Source organism: Lactuca serriola, chromosome 8 (genome assembly GCF_051521515.1).
Source record: "Lactuca serriola cultivar US96UC23 chromosome 8, Lser_US96UC23_V15, whole genome shotgun sequence".
NCBI classification, from domain to species: domain Eukaryota; kingdom Viridiplantae; phylum Streptophyta; class Magnoliopsida; order Asterales; family Asteraceae; genus Lactuca; species Lactuca serriola.
The window spans coordinates 134,987,272-135,013,607 of NC_136415.1; the positions used below are offsets into that span (position 1 = coordinate 134,987,272).

General features: G+C 39.8%; 2 protein-coding genes across 2 annotated transcripts; both read right to left on the reverse strand.

Moving 5' to 3' along the window:
- Positions 1–1,935: 1,935 nt before the first annotated feature.
- LOC145066271 (peptidyl-prolyl cis-trans isomerase FKBP62-like) lies at positions 1,936–5,050 on the reverse strand. Its single transcript, XM_079013479.1, has 10 exons — positions 4,737–5,050; positions 4,556–4,642; positions 3,815–4,075; positions 3,652–3,726; positions 3,487–3,567; positions 3,214–3,408; positions 3,056–3,130; positions 2,805–2,980; positions 2,211–2,720; positions 1,936–2,104 (listed from the first exon to the last, which is right to left on the reverse strand). Exons 1-10 carry the CDS (start codon positions 4,924–4,926, stop codon positions 2,051–2,053), a joined length of 1,704 nt encoding a protein of 567 aa, XP_078869605.1. The 5' UTR covers positions 4,927–5,050; the 3' UTR covers positions 1,936–2,050.
- A 19,026-nt stretch (positions 5,051–24,076) lies between these two features.
- Positions 24,077–25,734, reverse strand: LOC145070533 (Tetratricopeptide repeat (TPR)-like superfamily protein). Its single transcript, XM_079017473.1, has one exon. The coding sequence runs from the start codon at positions 25,707–25,709 to the stop codon at positions 24,582–24,584; it is 1,128 nt and encodes a 375-aa protein (XP_078873599.1). The 5' UTR covers positions 25,710–25,734; the 3' UTR covers positions 24,077–24,581.
- Positions 25,735–26,336: the final 602 nt, after the last annotated feature.

The following is a 26,336-nucleotide window of genomic DNA, read 5'->3' on the forward strand; positions in this document are numbered from 1 at the left end:
ACACTTGGATGTCAGACCATGGGGGTAGTCCATGACATTTCAAAGAAATACCATAGGGGTAGCCAATGACACTTGGATATCAGACCATGGGGGGAGCCCATGGCTTTTCAAGGAAAAGACCATGCGGGTAACCTATGGCAACTGTATGTGTGGTATGTGGTATTTTGGGGAACTCACCAAGCTTTATGCTTACGGTTTTCACTTTATGTTTCAGGTACTTTTGTTTTCAAAAGAAAGAGTTTGGGATGATTGCAGAGCACACACCACCTCGTTCCGCATTTTCTTAAATTACTATGATATTATGTAATGATTAACACATTTGTTTTACCTGGATTCTTATGCATGACGATGTTTCCGGAATACTGGTTTTATTAATTTAAAAATGAAATTTTTAGTTCTTATTTTTGGGACGTTACAACACAACACTACAAACAAATGCTAAATCGTGTCAAATTCATGTCGAATTTTAAACACGACACTTAACACGATTTTGAATTCCAATTACGTTCAAATTTTGTTTCGTATCGTGTATTCATGGTTTTAAAAATTGGGTGAGGCGTACGCCTTGAGGCGAGGCATTGAAAAAACAAACTTGAGGCAGTGCATTATGGTCCAATTGAGGCGAGCGCCTCAGGTGAACGAGGCGGGGACATGCGACACCTCGAGTGCATGGTTCTTTGGTAACCTCTAGTTTGATCAAGGAAACCACAGAAAATGAATCTGCTAATGAAAAAAGAAGAGAAAATATTTTTGTCAAACTTTTTTACCTAAATAAATCAAGAAATTATTTTTTTATCTAAATAACCTAATTAACTATCATACATGATTAACTTATATTTACATAACTTTGTTTAATATTTGCTTTGTTAATACATTCTTTAAACCTTAGTTGCCATCTAGTCATATTGTATGACAATGTTATTAAAATTTCTTTAAATTTGTTTTCTTGTTAATTATGAATTTTTATGTATTTTTATTATATTTTTATTAGTTATATAATATTAATTTTTTTTATTCGTTCTCGGGCTTATGCCTCGGTTTGCCTCGAGGCTTACGTCTCATAAGACAGGGAAAACGCCTCAAGGCTAGATTCCTTACTTTTAAACCTTGCATGTAGTTTTGTCACAAAACACATTTAAATACAAAGTCTACTCCCGACTTGCATACTTTTTAATTGTACACAAAGCTACAACCTGTCAACCAGAGCCTTCAAAAAAACAAGACACCACCAATACGACAATAGAAATTCGTTTATGACATGGAAGTTGAGACAGGCTACAACCAAATCAAATCCAACCTCCATTGCAACTCTTCATAATAAGCAAGGTAATTTAGTTTTTAAGTCATTTTCTTGGTAACCACTCATGCCGTTGTGTTACAAGCCTAAAAAAAGATGTACCCAATCAATTTTCAACAAAACAGACTGAGAGCATATTCAAGTCGGGTGAGAGAGAAATAAAAAGGTTTTTTTTTTCTTGTTTTCACCAATGTTTTAAAAACCAATTTTTTAGTTAAACCGGTTTGATGATAAGTTTTTGGTTTGACTGCCAGCTCTAACACTTTTTTTTACAGGTTTGATATCATTATTGATCACAGAAATAATTCAAATTTTGTATTCATCATGTTATTGTTTTCTGGTTGTGTACACCCCGGATAACAATCGATCAAGCTGTTTAATTCGTTTTGGAGATTGTTGATGTTAACTTGGAGAATGTAACTAAACAAATGAACAACCAAAAAAACAAAAATCCCATAAAGCCCCTACATTCTTGCCCGCTGGCAGCCTAAGTAAAAGCCGTAGTAGACCTTTTTTTTTTGGAATTGAGTATCCCATTAGTGTTTTGTTCAAGAGAGCAATTTGCCTTGTAGATGTATTCCAAATTTCTCATCAAATCTAAATCATAAGACAATCTTCAATGATTTCAAAGCATGAGCTTCAAGGATGAAAAAAATCTTTATTCACTCAAATGTATCCTCATTACATAACGATTTAGACCTCCAAACAAAAAAGCAAAAAAAAAAAGGTGATGGAAATGGGAACCTTTGTTTATTACGCCTTGCTGTCAATTGTCATTGGAGCTACCTCCTTGGGAGCCATCTTCTTCTGCACCAAAACCAAAACCAAAACCAAAACAATGACATTAAGAATCAAAAATCTTTTGAATATTACGTATCAATCAAACAAGCAATACAGACAGACTAATACTTACTTTCGAATCAGCTCCCGACAGCTTAGCAAACATATTCCCATAAAACTTAGCATCCTTCTTATTATACTCCCTCATCTTCTCCTTCAACACCTTATACTCCATCTTCACATCCCTATTCTCAGGCTCTATTTCAAGTGCCTTTTTTATATCAATTTCAGCCAAATCCAAATCACCAACATTAATATACGCTTGAGCCCTCCTGTACAACGCCTTCACATTCCTGCTCTCCATTTCCAACACCTTCGTGCAAAGCTTCTCAGCCTCTTTGTACTCCTTCATCTTCAGCTTACAAGCTGCGTTGTTCAGATTGCAGGAAACCTTCAACACTTTCGCTTGCTTCTTTTCTTCCTCACTAAAAGAAGCGTCATAGTCAATGTACTTCACACCCTTCTCATATCTCTTTGAAGCTCTCTCATATTTCCCTGCTTTAAACAACATGTTCCCTTCTTCCTTCTTCTTCCCAGCTACTTCGATCTTTTCTGGAGTGATCATATCCCATGATTCTTTTTCCTGGAAAAACAAATACCAACGCGTGTGTGTCAATTACCCTTCACTGGAAACAACTTAGTATTGAAATGAAATTACTAAACTGACCTTCACAAAAGAGATAAGCTCGATTTCATAGATGACAGTGGAGTTAGGAGGAACTACTGCTAATTCTTGTTTGGACTCTGAAGAACCAAATGCATACTCAGGTGCGATTGTTAGAACAGCTACTTCGCCTTTCTTCATTGTTAACACAGCTCTATCAAGCCCATCGATTACTTGCTCTGTGAAATAGACTAGTGAGGACAATTGAATTTCAAGTATGGAACTTTATCAAGATTCTTGATGTTTTTATATACCTTCGTCTGTTTTGAAATCAAAAGGATCGGCTTTAAAGAATATGGTGCCATCTTGCAGCTTACCAATCAATGTCACTGTTATTTTAAAAACCAAATTATCAGAAACCAATGTGTTGTAATAAATTGTCAAATTATAATGAAAAGACCCACAAGTTTACATTGAACAATAGCTCCTTCATTTGGGCGCTCATATCCTTCTCCTTCTTTCAAGATTTTCTTTACAACCTTTTTGTCAGTGGTAATGTTTGAGACGATATTCCATGATACAAGCTCTAAAGTAATTTGAAGTGTAGCATTTGCTGGAACTCCAGTTTCATTACCCGAAGCTTGTTTCCCCTTCTCCCCAAATCCATCTGCAACCATGAAAAAACCAAGTCATAACTCATACCTAACAACGAAATTAACTTTGTATTGAAAAGAAACACACTTACATTGAGGTTTAACTGTAAGAACGGCCTTCTCTGCTTTCTTCATTGTTTTCACAGCCTTTGACAACGCAGGGCAAAAGTGTCCTGAAGAAACAATGACGTCAGTCAGCAATAAACAAAAGCAACCACAACAGGAGTAGAAGAGTATTTATCATCCAGGCAATTTACCATCTTGGACAGTGAACTCTACTCCATCAGCTTTTGCGACTAAAGTCCCATCCTCAAGACGAACTTCATAATTCACTGCAGAAACATTAGCAATGAACGTGGTGAGTTCAAATCAACAAGATGTTTGTGAATCAAAAGGCTATGATGATAACAAAAGAGATACCTAAAACTTCATCAAGGTCCTTTGGGTTCTCCCACTTCTCTCCTTTCTTAACAATCTTCTTGAAGATTCCGCCATCCTTGCAAATGTCCTTGACACTAGACCAGGAAAGTAGTTGTACATCGAATTGTAGAGTGGCGTTTGGAGGGATAGTTGGAGGTGAACCAGAAGCGCCATATGCAAGCTCAGCAGGAATGGTGAAGAGTGCATTCTCACCCTTCTTCATTGTTTTGATTCCCTGATCCCATCCTTTAATTACTTGACCTATCCATAGTGAGCAATAGTGTCATTTAGTGATATAAATAACACAACACAAGAAGTGCGGACTGTTTCATTTATTGATATATGTTTTCATGGTTGAGAAATTATATATTATTATATCCTATTCGACGCAAATAATGAGCAGACAAGATGTGCATTGGATCATATGAAAGCTTCATAGTGATTTAAAACAAAAATAAACATCATGAACGTTTTAGCAATAAGTTCATCTAGATTGAAAAAACAAAACCTAATCGCCATTGACAGCTGATCTAAGGTACCGAGAATCAATCAAGGATAACGATCATTTATATTTATCACTAGTGCATCTGCATTAGATGAATAAACATGGAAAACTATCTATTAATAGCACCATAACGAGCATAATCAATCAAATAGACATCACAAAATAAGATCGTCAATGATTTAAGACTCAGAAGAAGAAGATAGATAACTACATATCGTAAGAACGAGAATCCTCACCTTGACCGAGAGTAAACTTGAACGGAGTTCCCCTATCACGGCTGGAATCGAATTGAGTCCCATCAAGCAAGGTTCCAGTATAATGTACTGTAACATATTGGAATTGAAATCAAAATCAATACAATTACGAGTTCGAACATAAATAATAATCAGCAGAACCGGCATCAATGCTGAATTATACCTTCGACCTCATCGCCATTTTCTGGAGTCTCCCAACTTTCACCTTCCTTAAGAAGTTTCTTCTTCAAACCTTCATTACCGATCTCCTTTTCCTCGCCAACCTTCAATGTCCCCGGAGCATCATACGGCGTATCATCCATCATTTCATCGTTCATTCCTCCAGCTGCGGGAAAGTCAAAATCATCCTCCATTGTGTTATACCGATATCAAATCTCGCTGCTACAAAGCAAAATCAACAAGCAAAAAAAAATCTCAAATCCGAGAGAAAGGATTGTACGTATGAGGAAAATCGAGATTTTGAGGCTTTTATAGACAGATGGCTGTAAATGGAAAAGGGTTCTAGAGGGTTCCGAAAGGGGTTAGTTACTTAGACGAAAAAAAAAAGAGGTTAAGAAGGGCCAGGATCATTCGAGAGATATCACATTTACGTTTGCAGGAGTACGTTATCCTCTGTGTTGCGGATCACAGGTTCGTTGGTGGAGACGCAATGGTGTGAATCCAACGGTAAGCAAACCACGTGTTCTTGTTTTCTGTTTGGAACCGGGTGCGATAATTTATAGGTTTAGTCTTTAATTTATCATTTTAACTTAGAAAGTAATTATAAATTGTTTTTATTGCGCTTTTGATTATCGTCTGACCTAAAAAAACTACTATGCTTTTATTAATTTCTATTTTAGTTAATTTTATTATTTATGTAACCTTATTTATTATTTTGTATTAAAAAACCATTCTTTTATTATAATTAATAAGAACGTACAACTATTCAAAGCATACGTACAACCATTATCACACCACATGATCTCGTTCTTATGTATTTTCCGACCAAACAGCTTCCATGCCTCCTATGTCTTTCTCCAACGAGCTCAAAGAGTGGTTGAAAATTTAGTAACACCAATAAAACACAAAAAATGAAGTCAATAGCTTTTTTGTACCTGAGCAAATGAGTATTACAAGTAATCACAACATATTAATAAACAATAATAGAAAAATAGGAAAGAAAATATATATATATATATATATATATATATATATATATATATATATATATATATAAAAGGGTAAAGTAGTCTTTTTAAGTTTTATAAAGACCAAATGTGCAACAAAAACATACAATATAGACATTCCAAGTTAAAAAATAAGTTAAGCACCAAACATTCAAATTACTCTAAACCACATAGACCATTCGTGCAATTTTTTCACGCAACCTTTTGATTTCCGATTTCATTTCCTAGATTTCTTATTTCAATATTTAATATTTATTTATACATCGATATTAATAATTTGATATCACATATCATTTAAAAAAATCAAACCAATATTCGTGTTAACCTGATAGTTGGCAGTCTTACCAATTCTGATTTCTGATTTCTAATTCGTGTTAATCTGATTCTCGATTCATGTAAATTTTAAGATTTTGTTATTGTTCTTGACTTCTTTCATGTTAATTTTCTGATAAACAATTAATTTATGTGATTTTTTTTTATATTTTATGGATAACTTGAAACTTCAACATCACAAGTTTTGAAATTCTTATTGTTGGAGCCTAGAAAACGATTGAAAAATCGTTATCCTTGCTGTTGAAAAACAATTCTAGAAACAATTTCGCATCACAACTTCACACCTAAGTTTTTTCATTTCATTTATTTACTTTTTCTCATTATTTTATAAGTTTAAAATAATATGTTACCTAGAAAACTTTAATCTAGTAGCGAGAAAAGAAAAAAATGGACGATTACGGATAAATTTATAACAATGACCTATTTTATAAAAAAACAAAAACAAAAATTCATCCTCCTTAACTATCTTTTTTATTATAAGGACATCATTTTTTTATTTTGTTTGGGACCTCAAAGCGGTTTGGAATGGGTCTGGTCATGGCAACAATGGAGAACGCCCAATGAAAATACAATACTGATTTTTTTTTCTTTGACAAGCTGTTTGCAATGGCTATAAGGTTTTCTTTTTCAAAATTTAAGCACATTTTACCCTATAAATACCACACTTTACCAACAAATCGAAACCACAATGTTGACAATTTGTTTTGGCAAAACACAACATCTTGTCAATATCTAAACATCGAGTCACCCCAATGTGGTTTTGTAAACTTGCTCCAAAACGGATCCTTTATCCATAAGTACCACTTTTCAAGAAATCTGGAGTCTAGTTTTATCCGTCATTTTGAAGAAAAAATTGATCAATATTGTAACATCTCATTTGAAATAGAGTAATTAAATAGTAAACCCGGAACCCCGAGATATAAATTTATAATTTATATTACTTTATAATGGCCCTAAAATCCATAATATTTAGTGGGGTGTTGGTTTCGGGGAGCCAAACAATATAATTTAGCCCTTCGGGGATTAAAGTGTAAGTTTCGGGTTGGTTTTGTAAAGATTTTCAGAAGTCAGGGGGTGCTTGGTAATTATTAGGACTTAAATTGAAAGGACTTTGGGGTGATAGGGGTTAAATGGTAACTTCTGGGACTTCATTTGAAGAGATTTTGGAGGCTAAGGGATGTTTGGTAAGTTTTGGACCTAAAATGAAATGAAATTGGAATGCTGGGGGCTAAAGGGTAAATGTTGGATTTAAGTTGAAGAAGATTTGGTGGGGAGGGACCGAATGCGTGAAATGTGAAAAGGTTTGATTGGATCGGGACTTTAACTCGGCGTCTTCCTTCCCTCCTGTTACATTGCTTAAGCCCTAACCCTAGAGCGTCATTTCCCCAGCCGCCACTACCCTTGGAACACCTTCATCCGTCGTTGCTTCGCTGAGGATCGTCGTTATCCCAGCTTCGTTACCGGGAGCGTCGTGTACAGCCGGGATGGCCACCAAAGGCCGACGACTGAGCTAAGTTGTTGCTGCGAGGGTCGTGAGTGACTGAAAAATTGTTGGTAATCCCATCTGTCACCTATCCCTCTCCTCTCCTTCGCTATTCTTGTTGAGACGACGTCGTGTACGTCGGTTGCTGCCATCGGCAGCTCTATGGTTGTCGTTTTGCTTGTTCCAGCGTCCTCAACCACCTAGTCGATGGTTGGGAGTTGTGGTCTCACGTCTTGAACAGATGATGTTGCGATTAGAATCGTGAAGACTTTGTAGGTGCTTAATTGGCCAGAAAACCCAAGGAAAAACCACCATGGCTGCCAACCATGGTGGCTGCCGCCATAACATCCTTTTCTGCCGCCACCAGCCACCGTGAGGAGGGGGTTGTGTGTGTAGGTATGTAGCTCATGAGCCTAATGATGTATGGTTTTCTCTTGGCCAGGAAAACGAAGAAAACTCATCCCTACCACCTGTTGTCGCCGTGAACCACCGCCAACCACCATTGCCGAGGTGCTAGTGGGTGGTACACGACTTGATTAGACTTTAATTAATGTAAAAACTTAACTATTGGATTAATTGGTTTTGTGATTGGTTGGAAACCCTAATTAGGGTTTAAAAAACCCTAATTTTGGGAATATGTATTTTGGATTTGTCGGGACCCACGTTGGACCATTGGTTTTGGAATTTTGGATGATGCCCGACTAAGTTTGGTTAAGTGAAGTAATGGACTTGATGGATTAAGTCCTTAATGAGTTAAATAAGAACACTTAACCCTAATCGTCATTTTATGTGAAAAACCCTAATAGGGTTTGGGTTCTTGTTGGGCCATTTCTTGGACTGGTTTGTTACGGACCTTCGTGGCCCAAATGGGAACAAGTTTGTGTTGGATTAGTGTCTAAGTCCATAACTATTTTGGTATGTACTTGACCCGATGGTGCATGGTCCTTTTGGGTTGCCTTCACCAAAGCAACTTGATAGGATGAATTATGGAGAGAAAGGATTAATTATGATTTATTAATATATTATGAGAATAATATATTAAAGGAGAAATCATATTGTTTAATTAGTCAAGAATTAATAAGAATTAAGTTTGTGGCTAAAAGACATTAATTAAACTTAAGGGACTAGAACTGTCAACTGTGTGATAGTTGAATATTAGGCTAATGGACTCCATATTAGAGGGGTGGACGAATTCTATGGGAAAACCCATTAGAAATCATCCTAGGCCTCTAAAAAGGGAGTCCATGGGTTGCTTAGGGCCTAAGCATCCAAATTAGGGTTTCCTTGTTAGATAACCCTAATAGCCTCACTATTTAAAGGATCCTTGAGACTCACAAACGTGGTGAACTAATTGATTAGGGTTTCCAGCCGTTTTTGGGTGTCTCCTCTCTCCTTATTCTTTATCCTCTTGCTCTTGGTGTTTGTGAACCATTAGAGGAGTGACATTTGTGACTCTAAGCTTTCTAAAGTCATTACAATGAGGATTTGAGATTGTTATTGCTACATAACAATCAAGGTAAGATCTTAAACCACATTCATAAGTTAGTTTGATTAATTGTATACTAGAACTAGGGTTTAAAGTCTTGGAAGAATTGCATGTACAATAGAGAAACCTAGATCCAAGCATTAGGGTTTGTATGAGCACATAGGATTGTTCTTATGTCTAAAACCCATCAGTTTGTGGACTAAAGAAATTATTGGACTTTAGGATAAGGCCCATTGGAAAGGCTTGGGCCCAATTTTCTGGCCATAATTAGGCCTTGATGATAATGAGATATTGGACCATCAGAATGCCAATTGTTTGGACTAGAATAAATGGTTGGGCTTTAAGTCCATGTAGAGGTTTGGGCCCAATTTGGAAATTTGGCCATATGTTGGGCCTTGGTTCATTAATTGGTTTTTGGGCCTTCAGAGTGTGTTCCTGGACCTTGGTTTGGGACCAAATTAAGTTAAGGGTAAAATAGTCTTTTTACCCCAAGCATGGACTTATGGTTATGTATTGGAACCCAATTATTATTTGGGTATCGTTTGATGACTGACAATTCGGGAATCTGTCAACCAGCAGCTAGAGTTTTATCCGCGGGACTTCAACAGTGTGAGGTGAGTCTCCTCACCATACCAATGGGTCTAAGGCACTAAGGTCGGCCATTTTGTGATATATGATACACTTGTTGTTGTAGAGATATGTGGTATGATAGTTAGTTATGCTTAGTATTATGCTAGCTATATATATGATACTTGCAAGGAAGACCATGGGAGGAGCCCATGACACTTGGATGTAAGACCATGTGGGGGAGCCCATGGCTATTCAAGTAAAGACCATGGGAGGAGCCCATGACACTTGGATGTAAGATCATGTGAGGGAGCCCATGGATTTCCAGCTAAAGACCATGGGGGAGCCCATGACACTTAGGTGTAAGACCATGTGGGGGAGCCCATGATATCCTGGAGTAAGACCCTGGGAGGAACCCACGACATCCTTATGTGTTTATATGAAGTGTTTATGTGATATGTGGTATACTAGTTGTTTATGTGATGTGTGATATTCTAGTTGTCTTTGTGATACTTGCATGAAAGACCATGGGGGGAGACCATGGCGCTTGGATGTTAGACTATGCGGGGGAGCCCATGGCTTTCCAAGTAAAGACTATGGGGGAGCCAATGACACTTATGTGTAATACCATCTGGAGGATCCCATGACATCCTGGAGTAAGACCCTGGGAGGAGCCCACGACATCCTTATATGCTTATGTGATTGATATGCCTTATATGACTGATATGGTTTATGCGGTAATGTGGATTATGATATGCCTTATATGACTGATATGGTTTATGCGGTTATATGGATTATGTGGGGTATGCTCTGGGGAACTCACTAAGCTTCGTGCTTATAGTTTTTGTTTATGGTTTCAGGTATTATTGTTTGGAAAGGAAGGGCTCAGCTTGATCGCAGCGCACACACTCGTGTTTTCCGCATTATGGGATTTTGGGATATAACTCTGATCAACGATTTAATTAAGTAATGTTTTGAATGATTGAATGAAGTAACATTTGTGTTTGACTATAATGAAAAATGAAATTTTTACCCTTGATTTTTGGGTCGTTACAAATATATCAAACTACAAGAGGATGAAGTTTGGATAATGAATCGGGTGGAACGACAACGCATAGAAATGAAATTGGCATTATTAATGATTGTTGATTCATAAGTTTTGAAAATGAAACTCAACGACTATGGGGGCGAAGATTTAGAGATATTTCTTACGGTGAAAGAAACTGTTTAAACGAAATATATGAACAAGAATTAGTTTTATTTTTCAATGTACTTTTTTATCGTATTTTTTTTAAAAATTTCCATGTTTTTTTTTAATTTCCATTTTTTTAAATAATAAATGTAATTTTAAATTTCAATGCAAAACTCGTTTTTTAATTTCATTATTTAATTTTTTTTAGATTGAAAGAAAATAATACATAATGGTGGGTATATCAAGCTAATGTGATATGTGTATGGTGATTGATAAGGGACATTTAACAATATGTAACATCCCAAAATACAGGCCAAAAATTTCATTTTTAATTAAGTGATTTGCGAAATGTTTGTAATAAAATATCATTCGACCATATCATTTAATAAAAACATGTCTCGTGTCAGTAAACCAAAACGTAGAACATAATAATGTCAGAGTACAAATCCCAGAATGTCACATAGTGCGGAAGACAAAAGCGTGTGTGTGATATGCCGCTACCGCGCCAGCTCCTTCCCCTTGGCTGAAGAGGTACCTGAAACAACATCTGAAAACCGTAAGCACGAAGCTTAGTGAGTTCCCCCACCGTACCACATACCATATAACCACATAACATACATATATTGTCAGGCATATCTGGGTGCCCGACCTACCCCTTCGGTCCTCTCGACCAGATACTGACTAGCATATCTGGGTGTTGGCCTCCCCTTCGACCCTCTCGACCGGATACCGACTAGCATATCTGGGTGCTGGTCTCCCCTTCGGTCCTCTCGACCGGGTACTGGGGGCTATTTCACCCCCTACTACTACCACATATCACATATCACATAATCTATCTAGCATGGTTGGGCATGACTGCCCCTTCGGCCCCATCGACCTGTAATCTGGGGACTATCTCCCCTACTGACACTAGCATATAATATCATGTCATACTAGCACATAAACATATCGCAGGTAGTAGCAAACCTAGATGGATATCACAGAGACAACCATCTAATCATACAACTCCTACTGGTGGGCCGGCATTGTGGCCGTAGACCCACCGCTACTGGAAGGTAACTCACCTCGAAAGTAGTTGTTGAAAGTCTGCTTGCTAAGCGCCTGACTGCTGAACCGGTAATCCTCTGGCTATAATTCAAGAACATAGATTAGACACTCATAAATACCCTTAGGTCAAATGACTGACCCACCCCTGGTCCAAGGTCAACTCCTTGGTCAAAGTCAACTTCCAGTTGATTGGACTCGCCGAGTCATGGCACAGACTCGTCGAGTCCTTCTCCTACTAACCCGGCCCTACTCGAAAAGTCCCTCTTCCCACTCACTGAGTCACCCTTAACTCACTTCTTGGGACGATTGGACACACCTGCGATCCGACTCGCCGAGTCCGAGAACAACTCGCTGAGTTCCCACGAGTAGATCTCCTACTCGCTTCCAAATCCTCATCAGATCATCATTTATGAGGATTTGGCTTTCTGGGACCATTGCTACACGTTAAATTACTAATTTCGCATACAGATACGAGGGGTTGGATCGCCAACACTTAAACCCCTCCTGTTTAGTAACAGCTCATATGACTCAACGAGTTTGAAGAACAACTCAAAGGACTCGCCGAGTTGTTCATCCAACTCACCGAGTCTATGGCCATCTTCATAGAACTCGCCGAGTTCCACTTTGGGACTCGTCGAGTCCCTTCGACCCATTTTCCATACAGACCAAATCTGAGACATAAAACGCTTCTAAACCATAGATCTATGCTCCTAGGGCATGCTTATCACGTAAAGTTGCAAACTTTACGTACATGCATGGCCCTATAAGCTCAAAAAGGCAAATCCAAGCTCTTTAAGAGGTCATGCACTCCATAGGGACCTCAATAACTCCAACCACAGAGACTTTACACTTCTAATATGTCCATAAGGTCCAATTCTGAAGTCCTTTCAGAACATAGAGCATAACACATGGAGTTTGAGGTTTTAGGGCTTGAAAACCAGTAATTTGGGACAAGAAGGGAATCTAATGAACTAGTGATCAAGGTAGGAACTTTTCTACCTGAATGGAAGCCTCTTGTAGGGTAGATGTCGGATCTACTCCCCCTCCTTGCACTCTTCCACCACCTTCTTCCTCTCTTAAGCTTCAAACTTCCTTCACAAGGCCAAAATCACTCACAAGAACAAAAGGGGGCTAGGGTTTCGCTCTACAACTCTCCAGGAAGTGTTAGGGACAAGGGAGGCCGAGTTAGTGTGCTTAAATAGGGTGCAAACACCCGGGTTAGGGTTTTTGCCCAAACAGGGCCTACTCGTCGAGTCCGGGAACCGACTCGCCGAGTTCAAGGCTTAGACCCCGCGCGTCATCCCGCTTCTACTCGGCGAGTTGGTCCTTCAACTCGACGAGTCCAAGGCAAAATTGCATAAATTACGAAATATATATTACAAGGAGTACGTACCAGGAACCAGGTGCTACAAATCTCCCTCACTCATTTTAGACTTCGTCCTCGAAGTCTGCTGCTCGATCCCGAAACAGCTCCGGGTAGTGCTCCATCATCTCTTCCACCTGCTCCCAAGTCCACTCTGATCCCTTCCGGTGCTGCCATTGCACCTTCACGAGTTCCACCCTCTTGTTCCTCAGATCCTTTGACTTCCTGTCGAGGATTACCACAGGCCGCTCGATGTAATTCAGGCTGTTATCGACCTGAATATCCTCCAAAGGCACCACTGCCGAGTCGTCCACCAAACACTTCCACAACTGAGAAACGTGGAAAGTGTTGTGGATTTGGCTGAGTTTGGCTGGCATATCCAACCTATACGCCACCTTGCCCACCCGGGCCACAACCCTAAATGGCCCGATGTACCTTGGGCCTAACTTGCCTCGCTTTCTGAATCGAATGACGCCTTTCCATGGCGACACCTTCAGAAGAACCATATCCCCGACTTGGAATTCCAAGTCTGAACGGCGTTTGTCTGCATAACTTTTCTGCCAACTCTGTGCAGTCTGAAGCCTGCTCCGAACCTGCTGAATCTTCTCGGTCATCTTGAGCACCACTTTGGTGCTCCCCATGACCCTCTGGCCAACTTCACCCCAACATATCGGGGTCCTACATCTCCGTTCGTACAACATCTCGAAGGGAGGACGGTCAATACTCGCGTGGTAGCTATTGTTGTATGAGAACTCCGCTAAAGGAAAATAGGTGTCCCAGCTACCACCGAAGTCTAGCACACATGCCCGCAACATATCCTCAAGAGTTTGGATGGTCCGCTCACTCTAACCATCCGTCTGTGGGTGAAAGGCAGTGCTAATATGCAGACGAGTGCCCAACTCATTATAACACCCCCCCCCCCCTCTGGCACGTATCACAATATTGTCCGCTTTGGGAAGGAGAACTAAGCATTCCTTATAAGGGGTGTGGATACCTTCCCTATCACAATGCGTTTTAAAGCCGTGAGGGCAGCAGATCCCATAAGAACTGTGCAGTTAAGCGTGCTCAGGCGGGAGTAGTACCAGGATGGGTGACCCCCTGGGAAGTCCTCGTGCCGAGTGGCCTAAAGCGGACAATATTGTGATACGTGCCAGAGGGGGATGTTACAAATGGTATCAGAGCTAAGGCACGGGTCGATGTGTTCGACAGGGACGTCGAACCCTATAATGGGGGGTGAAGGTGGATTGCACCTGATCCTACATCGGCTTGGAAGGAGAATGAAACATCTCCTTATAAGGGGTGTGTTACACTAATCATGAAACTTCTTCCAAAACCTGGAAGTAAAACGCACATCTCTGTCCGAAATCATTGATATTGGCACCCCGTGTCGCGCCACTATCTCCCTGATATAGATGTCGGCCAACTTCTCGGCCGAGATGCTTTCCTGAATCGGGATAAAATGAGCGCTCTTGGTCAATCAATCCACGATGACCCATATAGAATCCACTCCTCGCGCGGTCCTGGGAAGCTTCGTGATAAAATCCATTGTAATATCTTCCCATTTCCACAATGGGATATCCAACGGCTGCATCTTGTCGTGCGGTCTCTGATGCTCGGCCTTGACCTTCCTGCAAGTTAAGCACCGCTCGACGTACCAAGCCACATCCCGCTTCATGCAGGGCCACCAATAGCCCAGACGAAGATCCCTATACATCTTCTTCGCCTCGGGATGAATGGAGAATCGGGATTTGTGCGACTCCTCCATCAAGATCTGGCGCACGCCTCCGAGGTATGGCACTCACACCCTGCGGTGTAACGTCAATAATCCCTTGCTGTCATAGTCGAAAGAGGAAACCTGACCCACCATGCGCTGCGCAATCTATCACCGCCCCATTAGGGCTTAACCAGTACATGCCTATAATCACCTTGTTCCCACGAAACGGAATGGGAACCAAATCCACCAAGTAGCGCTCCTCAAACAACCTTAGAACACAATCCCTGAACATTGTTGATGCTCGCACCGATCGATCATCGGCAATCTCTACCTCTAAAGGGCAATCCAACATGCCCGAAGACTCCGTAAACTTCTTGCTAAGCGCAAGAGAAACAAACAATCGGGTGGCACCCGAGTCAAACAACACCTGAACTGGGATACCGTTCACATGGAACGATCCTAGCGTATACAGAGCACATAACATCATATAAATAAAATAGAAGGAAAGAATCATACCCGTCACCACATCGGGTGCGGCGCCTGCCTCCTCGGTAGTCAACTGGAATGCCCGGCTCCTCACCACTGGAGCCTCCGCCTTGCCCTGCTGGCCATCAGTAATCCGCAGGGTCGTTGGAGCTGGCGCCTTCACTGGCGCTGCTGCTGTCAACTGGGGGCAGTTGGCCTTCTTGTGGCCCCTCTGGTTGCAATGGAAACATAGCAACCCAGACGTCTGTATCACAGGTGTAGGGGCGGTACAATCCCTGCTGAAGTGCCCTAACTTGCCGCACTTATAGCAGCCTGACGATCCCAACTTGCACGCTCCCTCGTACGTCTTGCCGCATTTCCTACAGCGGCCTCGCCCCTGTTGGCCTTTCGGCCCCTCATTTGGTCCCTTGGGCTTCTTCCCCGAAGCCCCCATAACCTGCCCCTCCTCCGCCTTCCTCTTCCGGATGTGCTCCAGATCTATCTCCCTCTCCTTTGCCCTAGCAATCATAGAGTCCAGGGTAGGGCAAGCTGAAAAACTGACATGCTCCCGAATATCAGCTCGTAGCATGTCATGATAGCGGGTCCTCCTCATATCCTCATCACCCGCGTACTGGGGCACCAACAACGCCCTCTCCCGGAACTTGGCAGTGATCTCCGCCACAGTCTCCGTCGTCTGCCTCATATCTAAGAACTCCCTGGCCAGCTGCTGAAGCTCGACAGCCGGCACAAACTCTACCCTGAATCTGGTCACAAAGTCCAACCAGGTCATATCCTCGACAGCCGAGGCTCCCAATGCGTCACCGACAGACTCCCATCAATCTCTACGCTCATACTACCAGGCATAACCTAATTAGGCTATCCTACTACTCTCTACTCAATACTAGCATGTAATTCTCATAAGTTGAAGCACATAAAGCAGGCACATAAGACATCACTCCTAGATCCTTAGCCCTATTCTAGCATGCTGTTCTACTGAAACTGTTAAACATAACATAAACTTGTATGGGTACTTTGGGGAATACTTACTTGAGCTTGACCGGTCGCGCACATCACACACTTCGTTATTTCTTAAAACTCTTTACTTAATCCTTTAGAAAACTTTTTCTTTTTCAAAATTCCTCAATCCCTTGATTTGAGTTCAGACACCCCCGAAGGTGTGTCCGAATCCCTCAAACCAGGGCTCTGATACCAACTTGTAACATCCCAAAATACAGGCCAAAACTTTCATTTTTAATTAAGTGATTTGCGAAATGTTTGTAATAAAATATCATTCGACCATATCATTTAATAAAAACATGTCTCGTGTCAGTAAACCAAAACGTAGAACATACTAATGTCAGATTACAAATCCCAGAATGTCTCATAGTGCGGAAGACAAAAGCGTGTGTGTGATATGCCGCTACCGCGCCAGCTCTTTCCCCTTGGCTGAAGAGGTACCTGAAACAACATCTGAAAACCGTAAGCACGAAGCTTAGTGAGTTCCCCCACCGTACCACATACCATATAACCACATAACATACATATATTGTCAGGCATATCTGGGTGCCCGACCTACCCCTTCGGTCCTCTCGACCGGATACTGACTAGCATATCTGGGTGCTGGCCTCCCCTTCGACCCTCTTAACCGGATACCGACTAGCATATCTGGGTGCTGGTCTCCCCTTCGGTCCTCTCGACCGGGTACTAGGGGCTATTTCACCCCCTACTACTACCACATATCACATATCACATAATCTATCTAGCATGGTTGGGCATGACTGCCCCTTCGGCCCCATCGACCTGTAATCTGGGGACTATCTCCCCTACTGACACTAGCATATAATATCATGTCATACTAGCACATAAACATATCGCAGGTAGTAGCAAACCTAGATGGATATCACAGAGACAACCATCTAATCATACAACTCCTACTGGTGGGCCGACATTGTGGCCATAGACCCACCGCTACTGGAAGGTAACTCACCTCGAAAGTAGCTGGTGAAAGTCTGCTTGCTAAGCGCCTGACTGCTGAACTGGTAATCCTCTGGCTATAATTCAAGAACATATATTAGACACTCATAAATACCCTTAGGTCAAATGACTGACCCACCCATGGTCCAAGGTCAACTCCTTGGTTAAAGTCAACTTCCAGTTGACTGGACTTGCCGAGTCATGGCACAGACTCGCCGAGTCCTTCTCCTACTAACCCGGTCCTACTCGACAAGTCCCTCTTCCCACTCACTGAGTCACCCTTAACTCACTTCTTGGGACGATTGGACCCACCTGCGATCTGACTCGCCGAGTCCGAGAACAACTCGCCGAGTTCCCACGAGCAGATCTCCTACTCGCTTCCAAATCCTCATCAGAGCATCCTTTATGAGGATTTGGGTTTCTGGGACCATTGCTACACGTTAAATTGCTAATTTCGCGTGTAGATACGAGCGGTTAGACCGCCAACACTTAAACCCCTCCTGTTCAGTAACAGCTCATATGACTCGACGAGTTTGAAGAACAACTCTTCGAGTTCCAGGCAATCTTCAAAGGACTCGTCAAGTTGTTCATCCAACTCGCCGAGTCTATGGCCATCTTCATAGAACTCGCTGAGTTCCACTTTGGGACTCGCCGAGTCCCTTCAACCTATTTTCCATACAGACCAAATCTGAGACATGCAACGCTTCTAAACCATAGATCTATGCTCCTAGGGCATGCTTATCACGTAAAGTTGCAAACTTTACGTGAATGCATGGCCCTATAAGCTCAAAAAGGCAAATCCAAGCTCTTTAAGAGGTCATGCACTCCATAGGGACCTCAATAACTCCAACCACAGAGACTTTACACTTCTAAGATGTCCATAAGGTCCAATTCTGAAGTCCTTTCAGAACATAGAGCATAACACATGGAGTTTGAGGTTTTAGGGCTTGAAAACCAGTAATTTGGGACAAGAAGGGAGTCTAATGAACTAGTGATCAAGGTAGGAACTTTTCTACCTGAATGGAAGCCTCTTGCAGGGTAGATGTCGGATCTACTTCCCCTCCTTGCACTCTTCCACCACCTTCTTCCTCTCTTAAGCTTCAAACTTCACTCATAAGGCCAAAATCACTCACAAGGACAAAAAGGGGCTAGGGTTTCGCTTTACAACTCTCCAGGAAGTGTTAGGGACAAGGGAGGCCGAGTTAGTGTGCTTAAATAGGGTGCAAACACCCGGGTTAGGGTTTTTGCCCAAACAGGGCCTACTCACCGAGTCCGGGAACCGACTCGCCGAGTCCGAGGCTCAGACCCCGCGCCTCACCCCGCTTCTACTCGGCGAGTTCGTCCTTCAACTCGCTGAGTCCAAGGAAAAATTGCATAAATTACGAAATATATATTACAAGGAGTACGTAGCAGGAACCAGGTGCTACACAATAAGTAGTTGCATCACATGATCTTCGGATTTGACATGCCTTTTTAGTGCTTCTGGTTAAAACAATGAGCTCAACATTTTGGACATGTCACCAATATTCGAAAACTTTTTAATGGGTCCATGACAGTATCACTTAATGAAAAGACAAAAGTACTGGTATTATCTTGTTGATGGTATCTATCCTGAATTTGTTGTACTCGTGAAGACGTTGACATGTTCAGATGATGACAAATGAATAAAGTATAAAACAGCTAGTTGGGTGATCCTTGTGGCCTAATTGCATACTACAAGGCAACTATATCCTAACATACAAATGATATATACTGGATCACATAATATAACGAGAAAACTCACCTGGATAATTTGCTTAGACTACTGACAGTTATCTAGGTGATCTTACTGGCTATCCAACTAGCGGATAACATGCCTAATGAGTATTAACATATAATACTATAACTTATTAATTTCTATGACAATCTAGTAATGAAAGTTAGATCTTTCACTAATCTCAATGAATACTGAGAGTTCTATCAAATAAGGATTAACGAGGCCGGACAGTTGGGTGTCAGGACAATTTCAGCATATAGTTTTACTGAAATCCAACAACCAAGCGAAGGTGACCATTCTAGACACCTTTAACGTAAGTAGATTAATCAATATTATAAATGGAATTACTGATAAATCTTATTTATACATTCATAATAACAACTATGAATATAAATATAAGTTACATTTTAAGCGTAGTAAGTGTAGCCTAACTTATTGAAAGTTTCTAGCAAGAATTGGTATTTTCGTTGGCAAAACCTTGATATTGAGCACTTCTATTAACCGAGCCTAGATGCCCAGAGTGCCGCTAACTAAAATATTCTTTAAATCCCTAGGAAAAACCTGCCAAAAATCGAGTTTGAGAGTTGAGAGAGAAATCAGGTGGTGTGAGGAGAGGAATGGGGCTAAAAAGCTATTTATAGGCCGAAAATACCATGTGTGCGTTGCGTCCTAGCCTGGTCGCCCCTCCCAGCATGTGACACGTGTATGGTAGGTAGTGGAGTGATGTGGCAGCTTCTAGAAGCAGTGCGCCGCACCTTCTTGCGCGTGACGCTAAACATGAATATTGTAAATTCTGTACCTTCTTCATACGAGCTCCGTTTTCAGCGTTCTTTATATTCACGCGTAGTTATCGACGAGATATACCACTTTTGTTTAGACTTCGTCTGCTAATTCACGCTTTATTTTTAAAGTTATATTTTAACAAACTTAGATTGTTAAAGTTTGTATAAAAATCATAACTTTCGCATATGACATATGTTCTCGATGATATTTATATCGACATATTCCTATTAACGAGATCTTTGATTCTCATTTACATTGTTTCGGCTAAAAATCAACTCATCTAAATTTCGATTTCTGTGTCCGTATTGTTGCGCTGTAACTTCAAAAAATTGTAACTTCCTCATATGAAGTCAGATTTTGACGTTCTCTATATGCATGCTCTCGGTTTTATGATTACTACAACATTCGTTTGCATTACTTAGGCTAAAAGTAATCTATCTCTGATTTATATTTTTTACGACGCACATAGTTGTGTCGGTGTAATCACGAAACTTTAAAGAACCATAACTTCTTCATACAAAATTAGATTCAGACGTTCTATATATCTATGGAAATTGTATTGACGTTTCCTACATGTCTATGATGATTACTTTGGCTAAATATTAATATATATATATATATATATATACACCTCAAATTTTATAAACGTTGTTTATATTGAATTATATTGGAATGCGAAAATAGGGTGTTACACCTTGGACTCTAAGTGCATTTCCATAGAAGATTCAACACCTTGTGAATCATTTGAACCTCTATAAGTGTTCAAGTTCTCAAATTTGAGGTTTAAGCTTTCTAGATCTAATGTTTTGTGGCATTTGGGTAACTATTATGGTGTTGGTTGGAGTTTAGAAAAGAGCTCCCGATGAAGCTTGCAACTTTATCAGTCTTGAGTGTCCTTGGAGTGATTTACCTTATGGGTCTAGAATCTAAGGTTGTTTGGAGTCATGCATGGAGTAAAAGCCTCACCTTTACCATTTTGACCTAGTTTGGAGATGGACATGCATTAGACATGCATGTCCATAAAGTTATAATTTTTATGACTCATTTATGTGTATTGAAGCCTTCTGGAAAGTTGGAGGCCCGGTCTTAGCGGATTAAGAACTTAATGAAGAAGTGAGTTTTCCAAACGCACCATGGCGCGATGGACATTTGGTTCGCGTATGTTTTGTAGCTTAGTTACCACGGCGCGACAAGGGGGTTGGCCACGGTGTGGTGGTCCGAGAAGGGTGACCGTTGACCATTGACTTTTTGACAAGTTTGACATTTCATTCAAACTTGAGTAGAATGGGATATTGACTAAGGGCTGGTTTCGGTTTGGCATTAGGTAGCTTGTGTCAGCTGTTCTGTTGCTGATGTTGCTGTTAAGTTGTTGTTGATTAACTCATGTGAGTTTCTTCACTATACTATGCGTTACAATGTATATCCTTTCATGGGAGGATGTAGAGGAGTAGTGATATGTTGGTAAGAGTATCATTAGGATTGATGATCATCGTAGTGAATATTGTAGGTGTTGTATGTATTAATGTAATAGCATGAGAACTCTTGATATAGACTTTCTTGCATGTTACTTGTTTGGTTGTGGCTTTAGAGTATGATCATTTGTTTAACTGTCTATCTTATCTCTGATTACTTACAACTATGCATCAACTTGGTAATCTGTCACTTATAGCATAGAGTGTAGTATGAGCCCCTGGTATGTATGATGTGAACGTGATGTAGTAAGCGGTTATATCAGTAGACTAATTTAGGCAGTTGCTTATGGCGTTGGATTGTTTGCTTGCATGTTTGTTATATATGTCGACATATATTATGGTGGGTTGAGGGCGGTCCTGCTTTGTGCGGTAGGCCAAGATACCCGGACGGGCCAACGTTATGTTGAAGGCCAAAGTCATACCAACTTTATGCTACAGGCGAGTGGGGTGGACCAGTCGTGGACCGAAGGCGAATGTTTACATGTTTGTATGTATATTGTGGTGTGTGGTAATTTGGGGAACTCATTAAGTTTTGGGTTACAGTTGTGGATTAAATGTTTCAGGAACTTCAAATGATCGTGGGAAGACGAAGATGTAATTATACACACATCAACACCTTTTGTATTTTGAGATTTCGCATTTACGATCATACTCAGATTTTTGGGATGTAAACTTTCAGAACAAATGATTTTATGATGTTACCTTATGAAAATGGTTTCTTTTATTTAAATTAAAAATTGAAAGTTTTGTCTTGAAATTAGGACGTTATATCGTGGATCTGAGAAGTAGGTTGTTAACGAGTTCCAAGCCTGATTCTTATCAGCCATCATAAAGAAAAACCCTTAGAACCGCACCAAAGATTGTGCCTTCGAAGCATGCTCTGACAATCAATTTACAGAAAGAGTAAATCGTTGTGTAAAATGAGTTGGTTTCTCATGGCTGGAAAGAATTAGGGATCCCACCTCATACAGGAAAACGTGTTTTATTTATAAGGTTAGGTCAAAGAACAATTAGCTCAAACCATGGTCTAGTTTGTTTTGTTATGTAGCCAAGCAGTTTTGTCATGTCAAACGGTGTAGGACATACCAATGGACCTAACATCATCATATTGTAATTTTTATTTTTAATGTTATAAAATTTAATTTTAATGTTATTTGAAAAAATTGAGTTTGAGGTGAGGTGACGTGAGGTGGCAAGGAATGGCATATTTGAGTTTGAGGTGAGTTGACACCTAAGGGGTCGGTTGTTTACCTCTTAATTGAAAAACTAAGAGGCGATCTCTTAAAAATTTAGATATGATGTGTTTGGTAGCCTTTTATTTTTTGCCTCTTAAATTAAAAAAAAAAAAAAAAAAAAAACCTTCAATTTCTCAGACTTAAGGTTGTATCTGAAAAAAATAAAGCACGCGTGTGTTTCCGGTTTTGCCCAAAAACGTATTCACTCTTCCCTATTCTATTTCACGAGGCAACTTCTTTCTCCCTCCCAACCATCTTCGACGACCTGCTACCCTCCGCTATTGCTTTAGCCACCGCCCGGTCACCGCCTCCACCTTTACCACAGTTGTCGCCTGCGCTGCCTTCCACCCCCCTCAAACCCGTCGACAACAACATTAGGTAATAGCTCTCTGAAACGTATTTGTGTATCTAAAATCGATTATAGGGTTAATTTCTGAAACCAATTTCTGAAATCGATTTCTAGGGTTTATTTCTGAAACCTATTTGTGCATCAAATAATGGTTCTCGGTGTGCTCTTGTTGTTGGGCTTTTATGTTTTTTTATTATGATGCTCTTTTCGGTATTGATCTTTTTTCATCTGATGTATTGAAGATTTGAAGTCAGCTCTAGTATTTATTATATGTAGATTTGTGTTCTTTTGCAGTTTGATCAGTTTTTTTCCTCGTAAACTTGATTGGTTTTCCTGTATTTGAAATTAGAAGCTAGTTATCCATGGTTATTCATCGTTACCATCATTGCTTTTGTTATTAAAGGAAGATAATCCACTTCCAAGAGCAATCAACAGTTAAAAAGATATCGGGACTATACTACAATGACTTCAAATGATAATGGTGGAGTTGGAGAAGAAAAATCAAACTGATGTAGAGTCAAATCTATTGTGAATCTTCATTGGCATTTTTGTCCCTAGTGTATATTTGAAGGTTATGGGGATATCACTCATCTGTAACACACAAAAACATGGTTGTATACATGTAATGTGACTCATATAAGCATATAGCTCAAGTTATTTTTGTAAGCTTGTTTAAGAGGGTGTTTATAGTTATATACTTCTATTGATTTGTAGTAATGTGATTCTAGTTTGTTATAGCAATGTTATCCAAAACAAAGCAATTTTGATTGCTATAGTTGATAGATTTTTGTCTAATTTTGATTTAAGTTTAATTTGCATTTTATATGGTGTTTGTATATATTTTTTTTGTTATTATTCAAGAAATTAGTTCGTTATTTTATAAACAAAAATATTGAATTCAACAAAAAGTAATACATAAGGGTAAAATGATCATTTTTATAATTCAGCACAACAATTAAGAGGTTCCAACCAAATATCATGTTTAAAATTCACATCTTAAAAGTTCAGACCCTCTCTTAGAAATTCAGATCCTGCCAAACAGCCCTAAATAGCACACAAAATGGATGGCAAGGGGCAGCACCACTCCTTAGCTAAGTATTAACCAAGACACCATGACATGATAGTAAACAAAAAGTATTGTATTGCCAAAAAAAACAAATTATAAGTTGCATAAGAACATAAAGCTATACAATTTCAACTTAAATTAAAAATGAAATAACACAAACAAACTCTAATATGACAACTAAATGTTCTTCCATGGCTACATCTTGGCGACATTGGATTCAGTTTGAGGTTTTGCCTCTACAGTGTAATCAGTTTGGCTTCTGTAAGATTCAATATGATATTTGTATACATCAATATTTAATTTAAACAGCTCGAATAAAGGAATTTACAAGCATCTTCATGTATTAACTTCAGAATCGATTCATCAACAAGCATATGCCAAAGGAGAAACCTTTCTTCCACCCATCAAGCAATTCAGCCATTTCCCCCCATTTTCTGTTGTCATTTGATCCAAAGATTCAACTCCAATCAGCAGGATAGAAAGACTAGTTCTCAAGATTTTATAACTGTACACATCAGGTTTCATTAAAGCAAAATGGAATTATCAAAAGCCTACTTTCAACTCACATAATGCAACCCATCAAGCAAATGCTTGTATGTCTTTTCATTCATAAAACTATCTTTCTTCCTGAATTCTTCAAGAATATCAAAAGCATCATCAACCCTACCTTCCCTACATAACCCTTCAAGAAGAGTCTTATACGTCAACAAATCAGGTGCCATTGAATTATCCAGCATATCATTGATGACACGAATTGAATCTTTGAACCTTTGTTCCATTGCAAGGCTACAGATTAGAATCATAAAAGTGCTCCCTTTTGGCAACAACCCCTTTTCCCTCATCTCTTTAAAAAACCCTAAACCCTCATCCACTCTCCCCTTTTCGCATAAACCATGAATCAAATAACAATATGTATACAGATTCGGTTGGTTTCCATACAATGTCATCTCACGAAAAACCCTAATTGCTTGTTCAAGTTCGTGACATTTAGCGTGTGCTTTGATGATCATATTCATTGCAAACGTATCAGGAATCACCCCTGAAGCTTTCATTTGTTTCGATAACGATTTAACTCCACGTAAGTACACATGACACACATTCACGTTATTGAATCTTCTGAGAAGAGAATCTAATAAAAGTTTATACGTTTCTAGATTCGGTTTTGTGTCTTCGTGATTCAACATTTTTTTGTAAACATCAAACGCGCGATTGAATAAAAACTTACGACCACAGCAGAATTTGATAACGGAATTATAGAGAGGAACGCTTCCAGAGCACGCGCCTGCAACAATTTCTTCAACTAGGGTTTCGGCGTGATAGTAACGCTTACCGGAAACCGCGATTTGAACCATGGTGAGGTAGGTGGTGCTATTGTGCTTGTAGCCACGTTGTTGTCCGGTCCACCGGAAGATATCGAAAGCTAGGTCTGCGTCGGATTGGGCACGCAAGGCTTCGTCCACGTCGTATGGGGTGAATCCGGGTTTGAGCTTTTCGAGCCATGCCTCGAATTGCTTCTCTAGTGGAATTCTCATTCTGAGGTTGAAGCTTTGCGGTGGTGATGGAAGAGGCACGGTGGAAGTAGGGTTTGGGGCCCCAACAACGGCGGCTGTGGAGATTGATCGGAGATAGAGAAATGCCGTTGCAGTGGAGGCGAGAGAGCGTTGCTGTAAGATTGGTCTCGCCATTGTAAGAATTTGCAGCGAATTTGGGAGTTTTTATGTTCCAAAATTTAAACCTGTTTTTGGGCTTACTGAGCTTATCATTCTCTTAGATTGGGCCAACCTAATTTATTTGATTCAAAATCATTAATCATTGGCCCACGATAGTGTTTCGAAAATAAATATTGAAATATGAAAATTAAAATAACTTTAAGCTAAAATTCCACACAATGTCACCGGGAAAAGCTCAAATCATTGAGCTAAAATTTTCCACGAAAATTCATGGGATTTACAATGGGTTTGAATCGACTCCTTTTTTTTTTTAATGAAACAATTTATAAGGTTAAATTATTTAGTAACTTTCATGGAAAATTGACATCTTCCATTATTTTTCATTTTTCATTTATCCACTAGACCGATTATAGATAAAATATGACATATAACTTTAAGTATTTAAACCATTTACTATTTCAATAAGTTTTTGCATTTTTTAAAGATTGTCCCAATTACTTACTAAACTATAACATTTAGCTAATACCATTGGAATGTGATGGTTGAGAGTAAAGTCCCTCATGTTTACATAGCAAAATAATATTGTTAGTGTTGTATAATTAACCTATCATATAGAGATTGGCGTTGGTTGATATAAGACAT